The following is a 21,310-nucleotide window of genomic DNA, read 5'->3' on the forward strand; positions in this document are numbered from 1 at the left end:
AGATTAGGAATAATGTCACATGGTAGGATAGAACATTTCAGGCCCCCCCACCAATCTGGCCCTCGGGCAGTAGTTTGCCCATCACTGGACTAGGCAATGGGGGTTAAGAGACTTGCCCAGGGCCACACTGCTAGAAAGTATCTGAGGTCAGATCTGAATCCAGGACCTCTCATCTCTGGATCTGGCTCTCAATCCACTGAGCCACCCAGCTGCCTCCTATATTTTATTTTATTTTTTTAACCCTTACCTTCCATCTTGGAATAATACTGTGTATTGGCTCCAAAGCAGAAGAGTGGTAAGGATTAGGCAATGGGGGTCAAGTGACTTGCCCAGGGTCACCCAGCTAGGAAGTGTCTGAGGTCAGATTTGAACCTAGGACCTCCCATCTCTAGGTGTGGCTCTCAATCCACTGAGCCACCCAGCTGCACCTCCTATATTTTATTCCTGAAGCAAAAGGGAGCAGCTAGAATGACAAGACCAGCTCTCTAGTTAAGTAAAATCACTGGTACCTGTGGGGAGGATGGACTCAATGGGGAGGCTTGAAATATAGGTGAGGAAGGCCTCAGGTAAGGTGATAGTTAACCTAACAGAAAGAAGATAAGACATGATAACTGTTATAGAGGTAGAGATGGCACTATTTGGCAATTTATTAAATATAGAAGTAGGGGAGAACAAGGTTGTCAAAAATAATGTCAAAGTTAAGAACTGAGGAGACTGGGGGCAACTGGTTTGAGAGCCAAGCCTAGAGATGGGAGGTCCTAGGTTCAAATCTGACCTCAGACACTTCCTAGCTGGGTGACCCTGGGCAAGTCACTTGACTCCCATTGCCTACCCTTACCACTCTTCTGCCTTGGAGCCAAAATGCAGTATTGACTCCAAGACAGAAGGTAAGGGCTTAAAAACAAACAAATAAATAAATAAATAAAATTATCATAAAAAAAAAAGGACTGAGGAGACTAAAAGAATAGGGGTACCTCCATTTTCAAAGGAATATATCCAAATTATCATTGACCACATGAAAAAAATGTTCCAAATCATTATTAATTAGAGAAATTCAAATAAAAGCAATTTTGATTTTCTACCTTATATAATGACAAAAAGGTCAATGACAAATGTTGGAGGGACTACAGTAGGAAAAAAGGCATACCAGCACCACTATGAATTGTTCCAGTTATGCTAGAATACAGTTTTAGAGCTATACACAAAAAAGCAAGAATCCCTAGATTCTTTCAAGGCTCAACTCAAGTACTAGTTTATATAGGCTTTTCATGAGCCTCCTAGTTGTTAATAACCCCATCCCACCCCATTGCTTTTTCTTTTTTAACCCATACCTTCTTAGTATCAATTCTAAGACAGAAGAGTTAGCAAGGGCTAGACTAGTGATGGGCACCCTTTGGAGCTTGGTGTGTCAAAAATTGCCAAAAAAGGGGGCAGCTGGGTGGCTCAGTGGATTGAGAGCCAGGCCTAGAGACAGGAGGTCCTAGGTTCAAATCTGGCCTCAGACACTTCCCAGCTGTGTGACCCTGGGCAAGTCACTTGACCCCCATTGCCTACCCTTACCACTCTTCCACCTATAAGTCAATACACAGAAGTTAAGGGTTTAAAATAAATAAATAATAAATTTTTTAAAAAAATTGCCAAAAAAAAACGAGCATAACTCAGGTGGTGTGTCACTTTGAGAAAAAAGCCATAATTTCGCTTTATTTATAGTTTAAATAACAAAATATATAATTGTAATATATAACTGTATTTAATAAACCAAAATAGGTAAATTAATATAGGTAGAATTGTCATCTCTAGTGCACAGAGTGTCTATACTACACTATAGCAAATGTTTCATCCCACGTATGCGGCCCCAGACTTCTCTGAATGTGGTCGTATGCAGCCTCGTGTCATTGAAAATGGCTACGTGTGCCAGTGCTGACATGTGTCATAGGCTTGCCATCACCAGGCTAGGCAACTGGGGTTTAGTGATTTGCCCAAAGTCACACAGCTAGAAAGTATCTGAGGCCAGTGTTGAACCTAGGTTCTTGCAACTCCACATCCTGTACTCTATCCATTGTGCCACCTAGTTGCCCCTCCACAATTACTTTGTATTTGCTCTGTGTGTCTTATACTATATATGTGTGTATGTATGCACATGCATGTGTAAGACCTGAATTCAAATCTAGCCTCAGACACTTAATAGCTGTGGGACCCTAGGCAAGTCATTTAGCACTTTTTGCCTCAGTTTCCTTATCTGTAAAATGAGCTGGAGAAAGAAGTGGCCAACCACTCAAATATCCCTGGCAAGAAAATTTCCAAATGGGGTCACCAAGAGTTGGACACAGCTAAAATGACTAAACAACAACCGTATATACATATATGCATATTATCTTGACATATCTGTACATAATCAATCAATCTGCATTTATTAAGAGCCTACTATGTGCCATGAACCAAGCGATTCTGGGAATATAAATACAGACCCTGTCCTCAAAGGGCTTACATTCAAGTAGCAGAATGGGAAATGGTGACATGGGGAAGTTTAACCCAGGTAATCTCAGAAACCGTGAATGAAGCCATAGGGAATATATCGTCCCGACCTTTCCAGTTGCAGTAGTAATATTGATACGATTATTATTTTCTGAGCAAAAGCGGAATTGGTGCTGGGGCAGGGCGAATGGCAAGATGCTTAAACAGGCTTAGCTTTTGGTATACAGATATATATATACTGTATAGTACATATCAGGAGTTTTAATATATGCTTGTTGACTGATACCAGGACCCTCTAGCCAGGGATCCCCTCTAGGCACCTTTCCGGGGTGCTTACTTCTTGGCGCCATCTGGTGATCAATAAAGGAGTTGCTGCCGATGGCCCAGGTACGGCTTTTTTTTTTTTTTTTTCTCTTGCGCTTGCGCTCTAGTTCTCACTTCTAGTCCTTTGTGTATCATCTGGTTGATGGTACTCTAGGGCTTTACAAGGGGCCCTTTAAGAGCTCTCGCCCCTCCCCCAGGAGTCGTTCACCCCTCACCTCTATCATGGTCCAATTCTAACCCATCTGCCGGCTCTAGGCCAACCCCCTCAAGAGTTAGAGCGCGAGGTTCGCTGATTGATTCATGTGTGAGCCCGGGAGAAAAGTATGACATATGGTTGGTCCTTTCTTCCGTCTGGTCCCGCCTCCTCCCGCCTCTTTACTGCCCCCCTTTCTGCTTCTGCGCCTGCGTCATGAGAACGAGCGCTAGGGGATTGGAGCCCCGAAAAGCCCGGGTCGGCGGAGGAGGAGGGGCAGAGGTGGGAAGTTGCACGTGGCTTCAGAGTTAGTGGGTCTTTTGCGGCGCCGAGTGTCCCCTTAGCTCTGCAGCATCATGCCAGGGGGCAGCGACCCCGAGAGCACGGCAGCAGCTGCGGAACCAGCAGCAGCAGGAGCGGGGTGCAATACCCCATTTAGCTTCAGCCCGGAGCCCACGCTGGAAGACATGTGAGATGCACCCCCCTCCCCCCGCTCGGGGATGCTTCCCACCCCAATCCTCAAGGGGCGATAAAGGGGTGGGTGGGAAGGTGTTCCTGCTGAACCCACGCATTATTGGTACCTAGTGATGCTCTGCCTACACCAAAATGCAATTTGGAGAAAGCCTAGTCTTCTATTATTTCGTAATTAGTATTAGGAACGCCCAGGTGAGGAAACCCCCTCTATCAGTGCAGGTTAACACTTCCTCTGCTATTGATAGCCCCAGTTGCCTGGCGCTCTCTGTGGTTAAGAGGCTTATCCCGGGGCACCCAACCAGAACTCGAATCTAGGTCTCAAGTCCTCTCTCTGCCGTGGTACTTCTTACATATAAATTATACGGGTAAAAAACCCGAGACTTGTAGAGAGACTGATATTTACCTAAGGTCCATCCAGTTCATTGAGTGCAAAAAAAAAATACAAAAGAGAGGGACCTCTAAAATGGGGATGATAATAACAGAACCTACATTCCAGGATTGTTGAGAGATGTTTTTAAAGAACTATGCAAACCTAAAAAGCGCTGTATAAATGCTAACTGCTATTATTACGATCTTGACTAATAGTAGTTTTGTGAACTTAGATTGATTTTACTTAATCTTCTAGTCTCAGTTTCCTTTTCTGTAAAATGAGGACGGTATTAAACACTTGAGGGAGGCCACAGTAGGATTTGATGTCAGGACCTGAGTTCAAATGCTGGCCACCCGTTTACTATCTTGTGGGACCTCTTTAAAGCTGTAAAATTAGGGAATGGGACCCTTCCATCTTTTAAACCAATGACTCATCATTATGAAGAAAGCCTCTTTCAAAGTATTTATGGAAATATGAGTTGTTATGAGTATCTTCTGTGCAGAGGACTATGATAGGGGCCAAAGAAAATACAGTTTGTGTAAGACCAGGTTCCTGCCCTCATGTAGTTTATAGTGGGGAGGGATGAAGCAGCTTCCACTATCATCCCATGTATGGTAGGGGCAGTGCTATGGTAATCTGAGGAAGAGGATTCCTGGAGGACTTGGCATTTGAATTGGGCATTGAAGGATGAGTGGAAATTCAACAAGATATGAAAGAAGAGGACATAAAACATTTTCCCCAGCTTATAATGGAAGGAAAACAGTATAGAACTAAGAATCTGGAGGAAAACAAAACAAAAAAAGAAACCTGGCTTCCTGGCCCAGCATTGCCCCTGGTAGCTTGGTTATCTTGATGAGTCACTTCCCTCTTGTCCTCAGTTTACCCCTCTGTAAAATGAAGGATTTGAAATAAATTTTTCCCCAAGATTCCCTCTAGTTCTGACAATTCTTCGCACCTGCCTTGCTGCTTCCTGACTGTCTCTGGCTCCCTCTTCCCATTTCCTTCTCTCTTCTGCTCTCTCCTCTGTAGCCGGCGCCTCCAGTCAGAATTTGCAGCCGAACGAGACTGGGACCAGTTCCATAAACCCCGGAACCTCCTCCTGGCCCTTGTTGGCGAAGTGGGAGAGCTGGCAGAGCTCTTGTGAGTAATGGGATTGGGACAGGTGGGGAAGAATAGGTGCATTGGGACCCTCTTTTCTTCCTCTCTCACTGTGGCATCACTTGCTCTTGGGGTGCTAGTGTTGAATTCATCTATGGGGCTTTATCTTTGCACTATGGTGCAGTTGAGGCTTAGGGAGAATCAATAAATCATATATTATGAAATGGTTTCTACCTCCAGGGAGAAGTACTCATGAACTCTGAATGTAAATTGAAGCATTTTTTTCCTTTATTTTTCTCTCCTGGGGGGTGCTGGGGCTTAATGTGTTTTATTTGCAGCATAGCTAATATAAAAATATTTGCATTACTTTACATGTACAATCTTCCTTCTCAAGTGTAGGAAAGAGAGAATTTGGAACTCAGAAATGTTTAAAAATGAGGCAGCTAAGTGGCTCAGTGGATTTAGAGCCGGACCTAGAGAAGGGAGGTCTTGGATTCAAATGTGGCATCAGATACTTCCTAGCTTTATGACCCTTTGGGAAGTTACTTAATCCCCATTGCCTAGCCCTTACTGCACTTCTGCCTTGAAACCAATACATAATACAGACAGAAAATAAGGGTTTGAGACAGGGGAGTAAATTTAAAAATTTTTATATGTAATATGGAAATATTTAGTGAAATAAAAATATTGTTGAAAAAACATACTGTGAAAATACAAGGCAGAATTTGATAAGTGCATAGGAGAGGTATTAAGTACTGTGTTCTGGGGTTCTGATTGAGACAAAATTCTGAGGAAGGAAAGAGTATTCCTGACTTCATGGAAGTGGCATTTGAGCTGAGCCTTGAAAGACAGGGAGGGTTTTGATATGTAGGAAAGGGGGGGGTGGCACCCCAAATATTAATTGCATAAATAAAGGCGGGAAATAGTGAGGTATATAATACAACTCACAAATGGTCCGGTATGACTGAAGAGAAAGTAAAGAGGAATAATTGGAAATAATGCTATTAAAAAGTAATGCTATTAAATGACAGGGCCATATTATAGGGAGCTCATCTGTCTGGCTAAGGATTTTGTACTTCATCCCAAGTAGTGGGGGAGCCATGAAAAGCTGAGCAAAAGAGGTCTGATGTCATTAGACCTCTGCATTAGGAAATTACTTCAGTAAGGGAAGGATGCATTTAGAAGAAGAGACCAGAGAAAGGGAAACCAGTTACATTTTTATAGTAGTCCAGGCAAGAGGTGACAAAAGTTTGGAATGGGATAGCCATGGATAGGAATGGATGGATGCTAAAGACATTTCAGAAATAGCTCGGATGAGACTTGGAGACTCATTGTAGGGGGAGGTGGGAGATATTAAAAGATAAATGAGGACAAAGAATTTTCAAAGACTGGGGAATTTTGATCAACTACAATTCTAGGACATAGGTGTTGATTGTGGCAGTCTGAACCAGATTTAAAAGTAATTGGGAAGGGCAGCTAGGTGGCCCAGTGGATTGAGAGATAGGCCTAGAGATGGGAGGTCCTGGGTTCAAATCTGGCTTCAGACACTTCCTAGCTGGGTGATCCTGGGCAAGTCACTTGACCCCCATTGCCTGGCCCTTATAGCTCTTCTGAGTTGGAAACAATAAATACATTTTTGTATATTGCTTCTAAGTTGGAAGGTAAGGGTTTAAAAAAAGTAATTGGGAAATATTTAACAGATTAAATAAGACTATAATAACATAGATACTATGTGGTTTTCCAAGTCTGTGTGCAGTAAACAGATTCTTGTGGACCTGTTTCTATTTGAAGTTGACACCATTCTTTTAGAGGACTCATAATGAAACATGCCACCCACATCCTGAGAGAGAGAGAGAGATGGACTCAGTGCAGAATGAGGCCAATGCAAGAATTTGTTTTGCTTGACTCTACATGTCCGTAAATAGAGTTTGTGTGTGTGTATGCACAGCTCATGCTTTCTCAGTGGGGTAAAGCGTGTGAAGGATTGCATCTTCCCTTTGAAAATAAGATTTATTTTTTTAAAACTACCAGTTATTAATTGCATAAGGAAAGGCAGGAAGTAGTGAAGTATGTAATAGAAATAACAAATGGTCCAGAATGACTGAAGAGAAAGTAAAGAGGAATATTTGGAAAGGCTTTAAGCTTGGGGAAATGGGCTGATTTGGGTTAGAGGGAAAACTCAGTTTGGGATGGGACTGCCCTGAACATCAAACTCACCAAATGAAAGAGAGCAGGGCCTGGAGCTCGGGTGTTGGATTTGGCGTTTGGAGATATTTGAAGAGGCAGGTGAAGCTGTGGTTGTCAGGGCTTGGTTTAGGGCTCTCAGTCAAGGCCTGGTACTAACATCTGTCTCTGGGTCTGTTTGTCTCATTTTTCCATCAGTCAGTGGAAGCCTGATGGTGGACCTGGACCCCTGTCATGGTCCGAAGCAGAACGAGGCGCGTTAGGCGAGGAGCTCAGTGATGTCCTTATCTACCTGGTTGCCTTGGCGTCACGATGTCATATTGACCTGCCACAGGCTGTGCTGGCCAAGATGGAGACCAATCGGCGCCACTACCCAGTCCACCTTGCTCGCGGCTCTTCCTGCAAGTACACGGAGTTGCCCCACGAAGCCACACCGAAGGCTGAGAGCCTTGGTCCTGCCCCGGGAGCCACTGAGTGTGCACCTGTCTCCAGGGGAGGGGAGGCTACCAGCTAAAGAACACCCACACATTAGAGTGTGGACCTGGACTGGGGCTAAAATTCATGGGACTGACCAGCAGCGCTGCTGAGGGACTGCCAGGAAAGGGAATCCACTGGGAGAACAAGGACACACAAGCCTTCTCAAATCCTCCTTTAATTGTGTTCCTAGGTCTTAGAAATGCAAGATTCCTCCAGCCCTCCTAAATTCCCCTGGAGGAGGGATTGACTGAATGGAATCCTTCTGGAGTTATTTTTTTTCTTTAATAAAGCGGTTGGGGATGAAGTTATTCTTTGCTGTTACTTGGATGGGGAAGAGGAAGAGATATGACTGAAGGAGAATAGTCATTTTTATTAAATAGCTGTGAGGGATGGGAGCTTTGGAGACCCCCAAGAGAACCATAGGTCTATACGATACACCTTGCTTTTTCTAAAGGGCTCCATTAGCTTGAGTCAGTTCTTATCTGTAGAATGAAAGAACTGGACTAGTAAATAATCTACATTTGCTTCCGACTCTTAGTTCAATAGTTGATTCTTAAAATACTTGTGAGGAGGATTTGAGTAATAATATATGTATAACCCAGTGAAATTGCTTGTCAACTCCAGGAGTGGGGAGGAAAGAGGGGAGGGAAGATAAGAATCATGTAACTGTGGGAAAAATATTTTCTAATAAAACTAAAATACTTGTGAGGTTAGGATAGATGACCTTTTTTCATTTGACAGTTGGGGAAATAAGGCCTTCTCTGCCCCCAAGTCTAAGGAGGTGACTCGTCCAAACCCCCACACACAGCTAATTGTTAAGAACACAGGGTTTCTTGGGGAATCCTGCAACTGGAGCCTGAATAGTAACCCAATTAATAGCATCCACCTTCCTTTACTCAAACACAGGGCTCCCTGTTGCTTCCAGGAGCAAATGCAAAATGCTGTTTGGCATTCAAAGCCCTTCATCTTTAGCCCCCTCCTACCTTTCCAGCCTCCTTATACTTTACTGTTCTAATGACACCAGTCTTCTGGCTGATCCACAAAACTCCATGTCTTAGCTCCAGACACTTTCTCTGGCTGTTCCCCATGCCTGGAATACTCCCTCTTCTACTCATTGGCTTCCTTGAAGTCCCAGTGAAAAGCCCACCTTCTACAGGAAGCCTTCCCAGCTCCTTAATTTTTAGTGCCTTTTCTCTATTATGTTCTTTTTATCCTGTAGTTAACTATTGCTTTTTTTTTTAACCCTCACCTGCCTTAGAATGGATGCTGAGTATTGGTTCCAAGGCAAAAGTGTGCTAAGAGGTTAGGCAATGGGGTTTACATGACTTGCCTGCGGTCACACAGCTAGGAAGTGTATGAGGCTAGATTTGAACCCAGACCCTCTTGTCTCTAGGCCTGGCTAGGTCTATCCACTGAGCCCCTTAGCTCTTATAACCCATAGATACAGGTTTTTTGTAGCATATACTTTTATAATATGTAATTCGAGTTGTGTACCCCAGGACTCCATTTCCCAGAATCCCACTTTCATCCTCAAGTCCTTACAGTTTTGGAGATAAAATTTCTGTAATTTGACCCTCATTCTCTCCTGCTAACTTGGTTGAGAAAACTTCTCTTTTATTCAGGCTTTTACTTTTGTCTTTTTATTTCCTCTACTTCAAGTAGTTATTAATAAATCTTGTAAAATATAATGCTTGGAGTTATTGGATATTAATTTTAATCTTACATTAGCTTACTTTGTTTACATGTTGTCTCCCTGTTGAATTGTGAGTTCCTTAAGGGAAGGGATTGTCTTTTGCCTTTTTTTTTTTTTGTATCCTGATAGTTTAGCCCAGTACCTGGCACATAATAGGCACTTAATAAATGTTGATTGACTATGAATGGTGGGGATAGAGGAAATCTCTTCAGAGATCCAAGACACAACTGGGCCCATTGCTAATGGCAAGCAATTCTCCAGAGAGCATAAAGATAATATCAGTGAGGCCTTTTGTTTCCTCCAAGAGCACCCAGGTGGCCCTTAGGATTTTTCCCAGCAATTCAAAAGCCTACAAGAAAGTCACCGTGACATAGTGGCACATTCATTTTGATCTCTTATATATGTGTCATCTCCCTGATAGAATGGAAACTTTAAGGGCAGGTTTTTTTCCCCTTGCCTTTATATTCCTATTACCTGGCACATAATGGTATGTAACTGCTTCCTGATTTATCAAAAGGACAGTTTATTGTATATAGTCAGCACATTTGGATTTGAGGTTCTGTTGGTTGGTTTTTTTTTTTTCAGCTTAATAAATGGGCAAGCCATTTTACCTGAGCCTCTATAAAAGGCTGGAGATTATAGCCCGTGCTGACTGCTTCCCAGGTAGCGTGGGAAATGATGCTAAAGCAATGAAAAGCTCCAGTTACATGAAGGCCTGGGAAGACCAACTTGCCTAGGGGCCTCCAGGCAAATCCCAAGTTTTGGATCTGGCTGAAAGTAGGACAATCTGGTTGGAGGAACTCAATTATTGCTTCCAAACACAGACTAGATCCAGGGCCAGCAGCTTCACTGGGGAAAAGGACAAGGTCTGGAATCGAGAGGGGCTGGATTTCACAAGGGAACTGAGCCGAAGGCAGGTTTGGGGGTTATTGTGTCTGAGCCAAGGAAGGAGGCTGGTGAAAGCCAAACGAAGGGCCTCTTCTCCTTTGTGACCACAACAGAGAAAAGGGAGGGAGTTCCGGCCCTGGGAGAGGGAGCAACTAGAGAACAGAATTCTCAGGGAACAAGGGAGAAGGGCTAGAACTGGATACTAGGGGTGAGCCCTCTCCTTCCCTCTCCCGCCACTGCTGGGCAGGAAGGGGAGGTGCAGAGATGCTCGCATTTGGAGCCAGAGGGGCCAGGAGGGAATCCCAGCCCAAATTAGGTGACATCAGCCGAGTCATTTCTTTCTGTGGGGTGTTTCCCAACCTGTTGACCCGACCTGATGCCATTTCCAACTCTAAACTTCAATCAGGCCCTAAATCTGTGATCCCAGGAGTCAGTGTTGAACATGAGGCAAGAAAGCTTGGGTTTATGTGCTCACCCTTCAGTTTGCTTCCTCACCTATAAAATGGGGCCTTAATTCACATGATTGTCACAGGACTCAAATAAAAGCAGGAAAATATTTTGTAAAGCTCGTAGCACCCTGGGGATGTGTCTTGGCCCTCCATCTTCTCTTCCTTTAAATCCAGTCTGTGCCACCTCCATGAAGCCTTCCCCATCCATCTCATTTCCCCTTTTCCATACATATGCCCCTTCTCAGACAGCAAACAGCAGGAAGTCTTCCTTGTTTACTCATGTCTAACTCTTCTGGAGCCCCATTTGGGGTTTTCTTGGCAGAGATACTGAGTGGAGCAGTTTGTCATTTCCTTCTTGAGCCCACGGAACAGAGGCGTTAACTGTGGCAAAATGACTTGCCTAGGGTCACCTGTTTAGGATGGGTCCTGAGGATGGATTTGAATTCAGGTCTTCCTGCTCCAGGCTCAGCTCCTATCTCCTGTGCCACCCAGGTACCCCAGTCTGTGTCTTAACTTGATCCTTTTAGTAACTCTTAGAACTAAACAGGAGTTCAAAATCTGCCTCCAGACACTTCCTAGATGTCTAACCCTGGACAAGTCCCTTAACTTTTGTCTGTTTCCTTCAAAACAAATATACAAGATATTTGTGACGTGTTTTCGCAAACCCTCACGGGCTCTATAAATGTTTGCTATTACTAATATTTCTAAATGAGACATTTCCTGAGCTGAGTCAGTGGCCCCAAGATGTTATTCATTCATCAAACATTTGAAGGAGAGGGCTGGGGGTTCAGAAATCACCAGGGGGAAGGCAGAGACAACAGGGGAGGGGGTGTGGTACCTAAAACCGGTCACCAGGAGAAACCCAGACAGAATTTTAGACATTTTCCAGGGATCTGGCCCGAGGGAGGTTCGGGGCTCTGTGGGAGGATTGAAGATCATCTTTGGGGTCCCCTGGGCTTGGAGGTCTGGGCGAGATGGAAACAAGGGCAGGGATGGAGAAGGAAGAGGCCACCCCTGGCCGCTTTGGACACATCACAAGGCGCCGGAGTAACAGGAGGATAATACTTTATTCATGAACACAGGCCCACTGCGTGTCGGACGTGGGAGGGGCTAGTTCATGGGTAACACAGGCCCCTGCCTTCCTCCTCCTCCTCCTCCTCCTCCTCCTCCCCCCCCCCAAGCTGGAAGCATCCCTGGGAGCCCTTGGCTTAGGGGTCCCCAGTTCTTTGCTCAAACTGGTTCCCACCCTTCTCCCTTAAATTCTACATTTGCAGAGTAAAAAGCAAGAGACTCAGTGAGAAGGAAGGGGAGGGCCCAGGTAGGCAGGGCTGGAGGTCAGGGGCCCACCACGGCGGCTCCGCTCCCTCGGAAACTCTCCTGGCCTTCTGGAGACGGCGTACTGCTGACACCCTCCTCCTGTGCCGGATGCAGGAACTTCTCCCAAAGTTCTCCCGTTCAGTGGAGAGGAACCTGCCTCCCTGCTCCCTCTCCCTGGGAGTGGGGGCTCCTCTCCTGCTCCTTCCCCACCCCTTCCCAGGGGACACAGGTGCCGCCCCCCAGGTTCTCCGCCCTCAGCTCCCCTCGCACTCAGGGCACCGGTCGGTTCTCTCGTTGCCCCCGACTCTCCCCACGCCGGCCGCCAGCTTGAAGCCTCGGCCGCAGCCCTCGCAGATGTACAGCCTCCTCCTCAGGTGGGCCCTTCGGTGGCGGATGAAGTGGGAGCTGAGGCGAAAGCGGCGGCCGCACTCAGGGCAGGGGTAGGGCCGCTCGCCCGTGTGGGTGCGGGCGTGCTCCGCCAGGTTGGAGCGGTGCCCGAAGCCCCGGCCGCACACCTGGCAGCGGTGGGGCTTCTCGCCGGTGTGCACCCGGCGGTGCTTGGCCAAGGCCGAGCTCTGGGCAAACCTCGTTCCGCACTCGGGGCAGGAGTAGGGCCGCTCGCCCGTGTGGGTGCGCCTGTGCCGCGCCAGGCAGGAGCTGCCCCCGAAGCCTCGCCCGCAGTCTGGGCAGGTGTAGGGCTTCTCGCCGGTGTGCACGCGGAGGTGCTGGGCGTAGTTGGAGCTCTGGGCAAACCGGCGCCCACACTGGGGGCAGGCATAGGGCTTCTCGCCCGTGTGCCGGCGTCGGTGCTGCCGCAGGTTTGAGGCGGCCGAAAAGCGCTTTTCGCACTCAGGACACGCATAGGGCCTTTCGCCCGTGTGGGTGCGGCCGTGCTTGGTGAGCGCGGATTTCTGGGAGAAGCGGCGCCCACACTCGGGACAGGGAAACGGACGCTCGCCGGTGTGGGTGCGAGCGTGCTTGGCCAAGGTAGAGCGGCGGGCAAAGGCACGGCCACATTCGGGACAGGCGTGGGGCCGGGCCGGGTCTGCTGGAGGCTCAGGGGCTGTGCCTGGAATCTGGGGAAAAGAAAGTAAGGACAGGATTAGCTAGGAAGGAAGGATCATAAAAGCGGCCGCGGCTGCAAGGAGCTCAAGAGACCATCTAATTCAACTCCCTTCATTTAAAAGAGGAGAACTCACAACTAAACAAGGGACCCATACAAAGGAGAGAATTTTCATCAATCAGTTCTAAAGCTCTTGTTGTACTGACAAAAATCAATACACCTAAAATAAAGAGACCTGCTGAAAGGGAACAAATCTTTGCGTCCAGCATCCCAGATAATAATCTGAATTTTTCTAGGGGAAGGAGTCCATACTTACGATTTTATCAGAGTAGAAGCTCCCTCTACCAAAGCTCATTGGCTACTTGTCTTTATCTGAACAGTTTTAAAGAATGACCTGGTTCAGAGAGAAGTTAAATGATCTGCCCATAGGACTTGCCCGCAGCTAGCAAGTATCAGAGGCAAGATTTGAACCCAGGTCTTCCTGACTCCAAGTTCAGCTGTCTATCTCCTAGGCAATGCTACCTTTCTAATAATATCTAAGATATATAGAGAGAATGGTCAAAGAATATGAAGTTTTCAAAAGAATAATTTCAAACTACCAATCAATACAAAACGCTCTAGGGAATAAAGGAAATGGAGAAAGATTTACACAGCGCCTACTATGTGCCAGGCACTATGCCAAGTACTTTACTACAATGATTACCTCACTTGATCCTCACAGGGCTGAGTTAGGAGTTATTAATGCTCCCATTTTACAATTGTGGGATACAAGGCAAACAGAGGTTAAATGACTTGGTTAAGTCACACAGCTAGTAAGTGCCTTGGCTGGTCTCCACCTGCCTCAAAATGGCTAATAATAAAGAGAAATTAAAATCAAAACAACTGAGAATTCACAAAATATGATAAGAAACAGAAATAGTCCATGTTGGAGGGACTGTGTGAAGCCAAGTACATTAATGCACTGTTGGCAAAGTTGTAGATTGGTCCAACTGTTCTGGAAAAGAAGCTGAAATTATTCAAAAGAAATCACTGCACTGTTCATAATCCCCTCTGACCCTGTGATTCCACTGGTGGGCATGTATTCCCCAAAGAGGTCAGCCATAAAAAGGTCACATTTCTTTCAAGAGTCATAGCAGTACTTTTTTTATGGTAGCCAAAAACCAAAGAACAAAATGGGGCTGCCCATCAGATAGAGAATGGCTGAAGAAACTTCTAGTTTATTCATGTAAAGCAATATTATTGTGTCAAAAGAAAAAACTGAATACTAGGGTTTTAGAGGAAAATAGGATGACTTTTTTGAACTGAAGCAAGGTGAAAAATAAAACCGAACCAATGAAACAATATACAATGACTACAATAATTAAAATGAAAACAATACAATGGATTAAAAGGTCAATTAGCAATATTCATCCGACACTAAAATTCAGCTCTCTTTCTCTCTTCTTCCCTCTCTCTGTGTCTCTCCCTCTCTCCAACTCTCCCTGCCTCTCCTTTACCCCCCTTATGTCAATACTGAATGTTCCATATCCTGTCAGATGGTCACTATGTCAATATTTTGTTTTACTCTTTTTCTTTGAGATAAGGGAAGAGGTTCTTTGGGGGAAAGAATATAGAGATATGTCTGTGATGTAAAAAACAAAAATAGTAGTAGTAATTGTACTATTAATAATAACTTGCATCCCATAATACTATATGGTTTGCAGTTATTTCAATTGGTCTTCACAACAACCCTATGAGGAGATGGCTATTATTGCCCTCCACTTTACAGATAAGGAAACTGAGGCAGACAGATTAAGTGACTTGCCCAGGGTTACAGAGCTATAAAATGTCTGAGGCGGGATTTTAAACTTAGGTCTTCCTGACTCCAGATCCAAGCACTTAAGCTCCTGTGTCACCTAGCTGTCTAAAATATAAAACTTGAGGGCAGCTGGCTCAGTGGATTGAGAGCCAGACCTAGAGATGGGAGGTCCTAGGTTCAAATCTGGCCTCTGACACTTCCTAGCTGTGTGACCCTGGGCAAGTCACTTGACCCCCATTGCCTACCCTTACCACTCTTCTGCCTTGGAGCCAATACACAGTATTGACTCCAAGACGGAAGGCATGGGCTTAAAATAAATAAATAAATGAAAATAAAACTTAAAAAAATTAGTATCAATAAAACAAGAAGACTTCTATTTCTATTTGTTTCTTTTCAGAGAGCACATTACCTCAAGACTGGAACCCAGAACTCCAGACTCCCAGTCCAGTGCTCTTTCCCTAAATTGTATCTCTTTTTCTCTCAAAGGCATCTCACAGCAAAAAGCAGTTTTGAGCAGCAGCATTCAAAATACAGGGGGTGGGGCAGCAGACAATCAGGCCTGAATACAGGAGGACCTGGGTTCAGATCTGTTCTCAAATGCGTCCCAACTGTGTGACCCTAGCCAAGTCACTTAACTTCATTTGCTTAGGCCCATGACCTTCTATCTTAAAGAGTTGCTACTAAATTAGAAAGTAAGGATTTAAAAAAACCAAATAAACAAGGTAAAGGGAGCAAAGGTGGGAAGCTCTGGAAATATTTATTTGTCAAGTAACATAGTTAATACTAATTCAATTGAGGAAAAAGAGTACAAGAAAATTAATTAAATTTAGTTTTCAATAAGCTTAATAAAAACAGGCAGAAGGGGTCTCCACACAGAGATGAGGTCTAAAGAGCCAGGCATCCATCCAGAAACACTCAATGGTCCATAAATAGCCCTTCAAGAGCATCCGAAAAATATGCTGTTTTCCCAGGCATCACAAGAACAGGAAACAAGCAAACAAACAAAACCAGGTTGTTAATCCAAGAGCTCCAGTCACTCCAGAGAATGAAATTGCAAATGAGAAGAATGAAAGAAGTGGAAGTTGGGCCAATTTTTAAAAAGGAGAATGGTAAGGAAGGAGCACAGGCTCCACAGGAATACAATCAGAAAAAGCCAATGCAGAAAGAGAAAGCCGAACCTTGCCAGAAACAGGGAAGCAGCACAGCAGAACACATTCTAACTACTTGGCCTGATCCTCAAATCCGACCTTTGTAAAATCTCATGACGACCCATCACTACTCTTGGGACCACGGACTCCACTCCTAGAACACAGAACTTGGGAGTTATCTGGTCCAACCTCCACTTTTTGTGGGTGAGAAAACTAGGAGGCCTAAGAAGGGAAAATGCTTCCCCAAGTCATGTGGCCTCTAAGTCATAGGTTCATAGATTTGGAGCTGGCAGGTATCCAGAGGTTGAGTTCAACCCCCTTATTTCATAGATGAGGAAGCTAAAATGACTTATTAGTCACATAGCCAGTAAGTAGCAGAGGCAAGATTTGAACCCAAGCCTTAAGCAGCAGATGGCATAGTGGATAGAGCACCCGGCCTGGAGCTAAGAAAGCCCTGTGTTCAAATCCAGCTTCAGATACTTCCTAGTTGTGTGATCTTGAGCAAATTACTTATCCTCAGTTTCCTCATCTGTAAATTGCAGATAAGAACACCTACCTTCCAGAGTTGTAAAAATTAAATGAGATAACTGTAAATCACTTGGCCTAATGCCTGGCATATTGCAAATGCTATCTATAATTATTGCTGCTAGCTTGCTGGTCTTCCCAACAGCAGCCAAAGCAGTAGAAACAGTCTCTCCGCCAGGAGAACCCATATTAGAGGGGCCCATGGTAGACATTCCTAATGCTGTTGACAAAAATACCTCAAAAAAGGTAGGATCAGGGACTGCCTACATCCCTGCACCATGACAGAATGCCACTGCAGAGCCTGTAGAATTTCTACTTCTCCCACCAGCCTTTCCCAGACTGGAAAAGTGCAATAAAGCTGGATAAGAGAACGGGGATGCCCGAGTAGTATTCTCCCCCAAAGAGTTTGTGCCTTGATTGGTGGCTGGCACTTGCCTTTCTTAGACATATAATCACCAGTCCCCTGCTCAAAGTTGAAGAAGATTTGTGGATACCATGGAGCAGTGGGGATTTCCCAGCTTTGCAACTGAGTGAAGTGTTACCCAGAGAGCAGAGAAGGAGGGCATGAGAAATGTGCATGTGTGGTATCTTCCTCCACCCACTCAACTTCAAAAATCCCTACTTTCCACATGACTTTAACACTCTACATTTCTTTGCTTTCCTGGCCTAAAATTCATCATTGAAACTTTAACTGGATTTTGACTTTTTTTAAACTATTTTTTTATCATACTTTTTTTTATGTTGACAGTTCTAGTTTTACTGTAGTTGATAACATTAAGACATTTTTTCCAAATGGCTTTGCTCTTTAAACTTGTGTAAACTTAGTAATAAAAGATTCCTTGAAAGATGTAGCAACAGGAAACTTTGTTCCATGATCCTGTGATTATTATTTGTTGTGTCCAACTCTTCATGACCCCATTTAGGGTTTTCTTGGAAAAGATACTGGAGTGGTTTGCCATTTCCTTCTCCAGGTCATCTGACAGATGAAGAACTGAGGCAAACAAGATTAAGTGACTTACCCAGAGTCACACAGCTGGAACATGTCTTGATTATCAAGTGAAGCATAAAAAAGGGAGGCATGTGCTTGCAGAGACTATTTGCCACTGTCCAAGAAGATTCTTAGTGTAGTCTAAATGGAATAAGAATCGTATAGATAGCAAGGTCCTCCAAATGTTCCCTTTTGCCAATGATATTGTGCTGATTACATCAGACCCAGGGAACATTTCAGAACCTACTAAAAGATCAATGATCAAAGAAATTCAGCATAACTATCCACACTTGACAAAATCAAGTGGATGAAAAATATTTGCCCATAAATATGCAGTTGATAGAGAGATCATTGAGCTGGTTCATCTGAACATGTTTCTTAGATAAGACACTTTAGATGAACACAATAATGCAGAGGGCCATCCATCTTGGAGACCATAAAGGGGGGAGGTTATTCCTCACCCATCATTACCCTTAAATTTTGGGGGTATTTGGTGATAAATAATCTAGACTTCTTAATTCTAGGTTGGGCTTTTATAAATATTTCTACTATGAATAGGCATACACTGAAAAATAATGATATGGATTACCATATAAAAAAAAAAAAAAACACTGACTTTAGCTTGAGAAAAGCCTGTTACTTTTCTTAAAATGCAACCGAACAAATACTAACATTGCCAATACAGTTAAACGTTATTTGTGTTTTTAAGCGAGATGACACCTGAGGGCCTTTCCAACTCTAAATTTATGGTTTGTTTTTTGTTTTGTTTTGTTTTGTTTTTTTAATTTTAAACCCTTAACTTCTGTGTATTGACTTATAGGTGGAAGAGTGGTAAGGGTAGGCAATGGGGGTCAAGTGACTTGCCCAGGGCCACACAGCTGGGAAGTGTCTGAGGCCGGATTTTTTTTTTTTTTTTTTTTAAGATAGGGACAGGATCTGGATCTGGATGATTTAATTGGAATTTCCAGGTGAGGAAACCCCCAGAACACCCTTCATCAGAATAGGTAAACACTTTCTCTGCAATTTAGTCTTAAGAGAGTTGCAAGAAGAGCTCAGAGATTAAGTGACCTAACTCTTCCTGGCTTCAGGGTCAGTCCCATCTCTGACCACTGTTCTACACTGCCTTTCATGATACTCTTCTGATTAAATTTTTGACTTGATCCTTAAACGGACCTTTTAAAATTAAAATGGATATTCCTCCCAAAGGTACAGATTGTAATCCAAATCCATCTTCTCATCCTTTGTGACTCTTCTGTGCCCTCCCTCTAAATCTTCCACAGGTCTATCCAAAGTGCTAGGTCTTTCCTCTAAATCTCGATATTGCCTAGATACCAGTAAAGTATGTGGCTGTCTGTGGATTATCCTTTGCTCTTGACATGTGACTGGCTCATTTCCCTTTTTTTGGGACACACACATATCTGTTATGAAATCCTTTATGCTGCTGCATTTGCATAATTCTTCATTGGTAATATTGGTAATAGTTACTTAAGCCTTTTATTTGTCTCTTCACTGCCCCATAATATTGACCCACAACTTTAAATTCTTTGGATACTGTGGCATACCATAATCTATAGCATTCCTGTTTATTTCTAAGTATTTTCCCAAGGTTACATGATTCATGTTCTCTCCCTTCTCTCTTCCTGGAGCTGACAAGCAATTCCACTGGGTTTTACATGTATTATCACTCAAAACCTATTTCCATATTATTCATTTTTGTAATAAAGTAATCTTTTACAACCAAAACCCCAAATCCTATACCCATATAAACAAGTAATAAATCAATGTTTTCTTCTGCATTTCTACTGCCACAGTTCTCTCTCAATGTGGATAGCATTCTTTTCATTAAATCCCTCAGGATTGACCTAGATCATTGCATTGCTATTAGTAGCAAAGTCAATTACATCTGATTATCCCACAATGTTTCGCATTCTATATACAATGTTCTCCTGGTTCTGCTCATTTTACTCCATATCAGTTCAGAGGTCTTCCCAGTTTTTATAGAAATCAAGCAGTTCATCATTCCTTATAGCACAATAGCATTCCATCACCATCATATACCATAATCTGTTCAGCCATTCCCCAATTGATAGACACTCCCTTATTTTCCAATTTTTTGCCACCACAAAGAGCATGGCTATAATTATTTTTGTACAAACTTAAAAAAAATATTTTTGGGGAACAAACCTAGCAGTAGTATTGCTGGATCAAAGGGTATACATTCACTTAAAGCCTTTTGGGCATAATTCCAAGTTGCCATCCAGAATGGTTGGATCAATTCACAACTCCACCAGCAATGCATTGGTGTTCCAATTTTGCCACATCCCCTCCAACATTTATTATTTTCCTTTACTGTCACACTGGCCAATCTGCTAGGTGTGAGGTGGTACCTCAGAGTTGTTTTGATTTGCATTCTCTCCTGTTTGGTATTTTTAAAAAGATAGACTTTTTATTTCTGGGAAATTGGGGTTATTGAAAAAAGTGCAATTTCTCAAATTCAATCCAGTCCACTGTCCTCCTCATCTAGTTAAAGCACAATGCCTGGCACATCGTAGGTACTTAATGAATGATTCTTGGTCCCATCCACCACAGTCTCTGACACATACTAACAAGGGTAACCATCAACAAGTGGCTTAAACTTTTAACCCCTTACTTTTGAGGGTGGCTAGGTGGCTCAGTAGATTGAGAGCCAGACCTAGAGAAGGTAAACTTTGAGCTTAAATCCGGCCTCAGACACTTTCTAGCTATGTGATGCTGAACAAATCACTTAACTCCCTATTGCCTACCTAGCTCTTACCACTCTTCTACCTTAAAACCAATATATACTATTAATTCTAAGATGGAAGGTAAGGGTCCAAAAAAAAAAAAAAAAAAAAGCACAACCATTAATTTGTGTCTTAGTAACAATTCTAAGACAGAAGGATAAAGGTTAGGAAAATGGGCTTAAGTGACTTGCCCAAAGCTACATTTGAACCCAGGACCTCCTAACTCCAGTCTTGGCACTCTATTCACTATGCCACCTAGCAGCCTTCAAGACCATGTGATAAGTATTGATGGATGGAATTCCCACATCTACAAAATCAGATCCTTGATGAACTGAACCATGTTGAAAGCCTTTCTGAGTACCACGAAGCTGCCCACTGCTACAATTCATCTCTTTTAGTACCAATACTTTCCTAGTGTGTGAATCATGGAATATCAGGGTCTTAGAAGAATTGAAATTGCAGATCATTGGGGGAAAAAAAAAAAGTTCACTAGTATGTTGATGGCAAATTCTCTTATGAAGAATTTATGAAGGATTTACAGAAAGGCACAGACAAAAATACACAGGGGTGTGTCCTCCCTAGCTTGCACTAGTAAAAGGAATTCATACATTATAGGAAGAGACCTAAGGAAATACTTTACTTGGAATCTGTGAACCAGTTGGGTTTTTAAAAAAAATGTATTTTGATATCTATATTTAATAGTTATGCATTTAAAGACATTGTTCTAAGGATCCATTATTCATGGGTCCATGACACATAAAAAGTTAATAACCTTTAAAAAAAGCAAACATTTGATTTCTTCCATGTTTGAGACCAAGCAAGAAAAACAAAAACAAAACAATCTATGACTTAGTAAGTGTTAAGAGAGAGTTCAAGGCAAGACTTGAGGTCCCTCTTCCTGATACCAGGTCCAATGCTCTATTGTATACCTGGAGGCAGGTAGGTGGCTCATTAGATTGAGAATTAGAGGTAGTGGCTGGATGTCCTGGGTTCAAATGTGACCTCAGATGCTTCCTAGTTGTATGACCTTGGGCAAGACATTTAACATCCCCATACCACTTTTCTGCCTTGGAACCAATACACA

The 21,310-nt window shown here is 43.6% G+C and overlaps 2 protein-coding genes across 2 annotated transcripts in view; one reads left to right on the forward strand and one right to left on the reverse strand.

The window, feature by feature from the left end:
• Positions 1 to 3,244: 3,244 nt before the first annotated feature.
• On the forward strand, positions 3,245 to 7,903 carry DCTPP1 (dCTP pyrophosphatase 1). The gene is made up of 3 exons (XM_044657394.1): positions 3,245 to 3,461; positions 4,866 to 4,976; positions 7,317 to 7,903. Exons 1-3 carry the CDS (start codon positions 3,349 to 3,351, stop codon positions 7,630 to 7,632), a joined length of 540 nt encoding a protein of 179 aa, XP_044513329.1. The 5' UTR covers positions 3,245 to 3,348; the 3' UTR covers positions 7,633 to 7,903.
• A 3,770-nt stretch (positions 7,904 to 11,673) lies between these two features.
• ZNF771 (zinc finger protein 771) overlaps positions 11,674 to 21,310 on the reverse strand; it is a 39,777-nt gene continuing 30,140 nt past the window's right edge. Inside the window, exon 3 of the mRNA XM_044659774.1 lies at positions 11,674 to 13,018. Coding sequence (XP_044515709.1) covers positions 12,197 to 13,018 — 822 coding nt within the window. The 3' untranslated portion in view covers positions 11,674 to 12,196. The remainder of the gene's footprint in view (positions 13,019 to 21,310) is intronic.

The sequence above is a fragment of the Gracilinanus agilis genome, chromosome 1 (assembly GCF_016433145.1).
Source record: "Gracilinanus agilis isolate LMUSP501 chromosome 1, AgileGrace, whole genome shotgun sequence".
NCBI lineage: Eukaryota > Metazoa > Chordata > Mammalia > Didelphimorphia > Didelphidae > Gracilinanus > Gracilinanus agilis.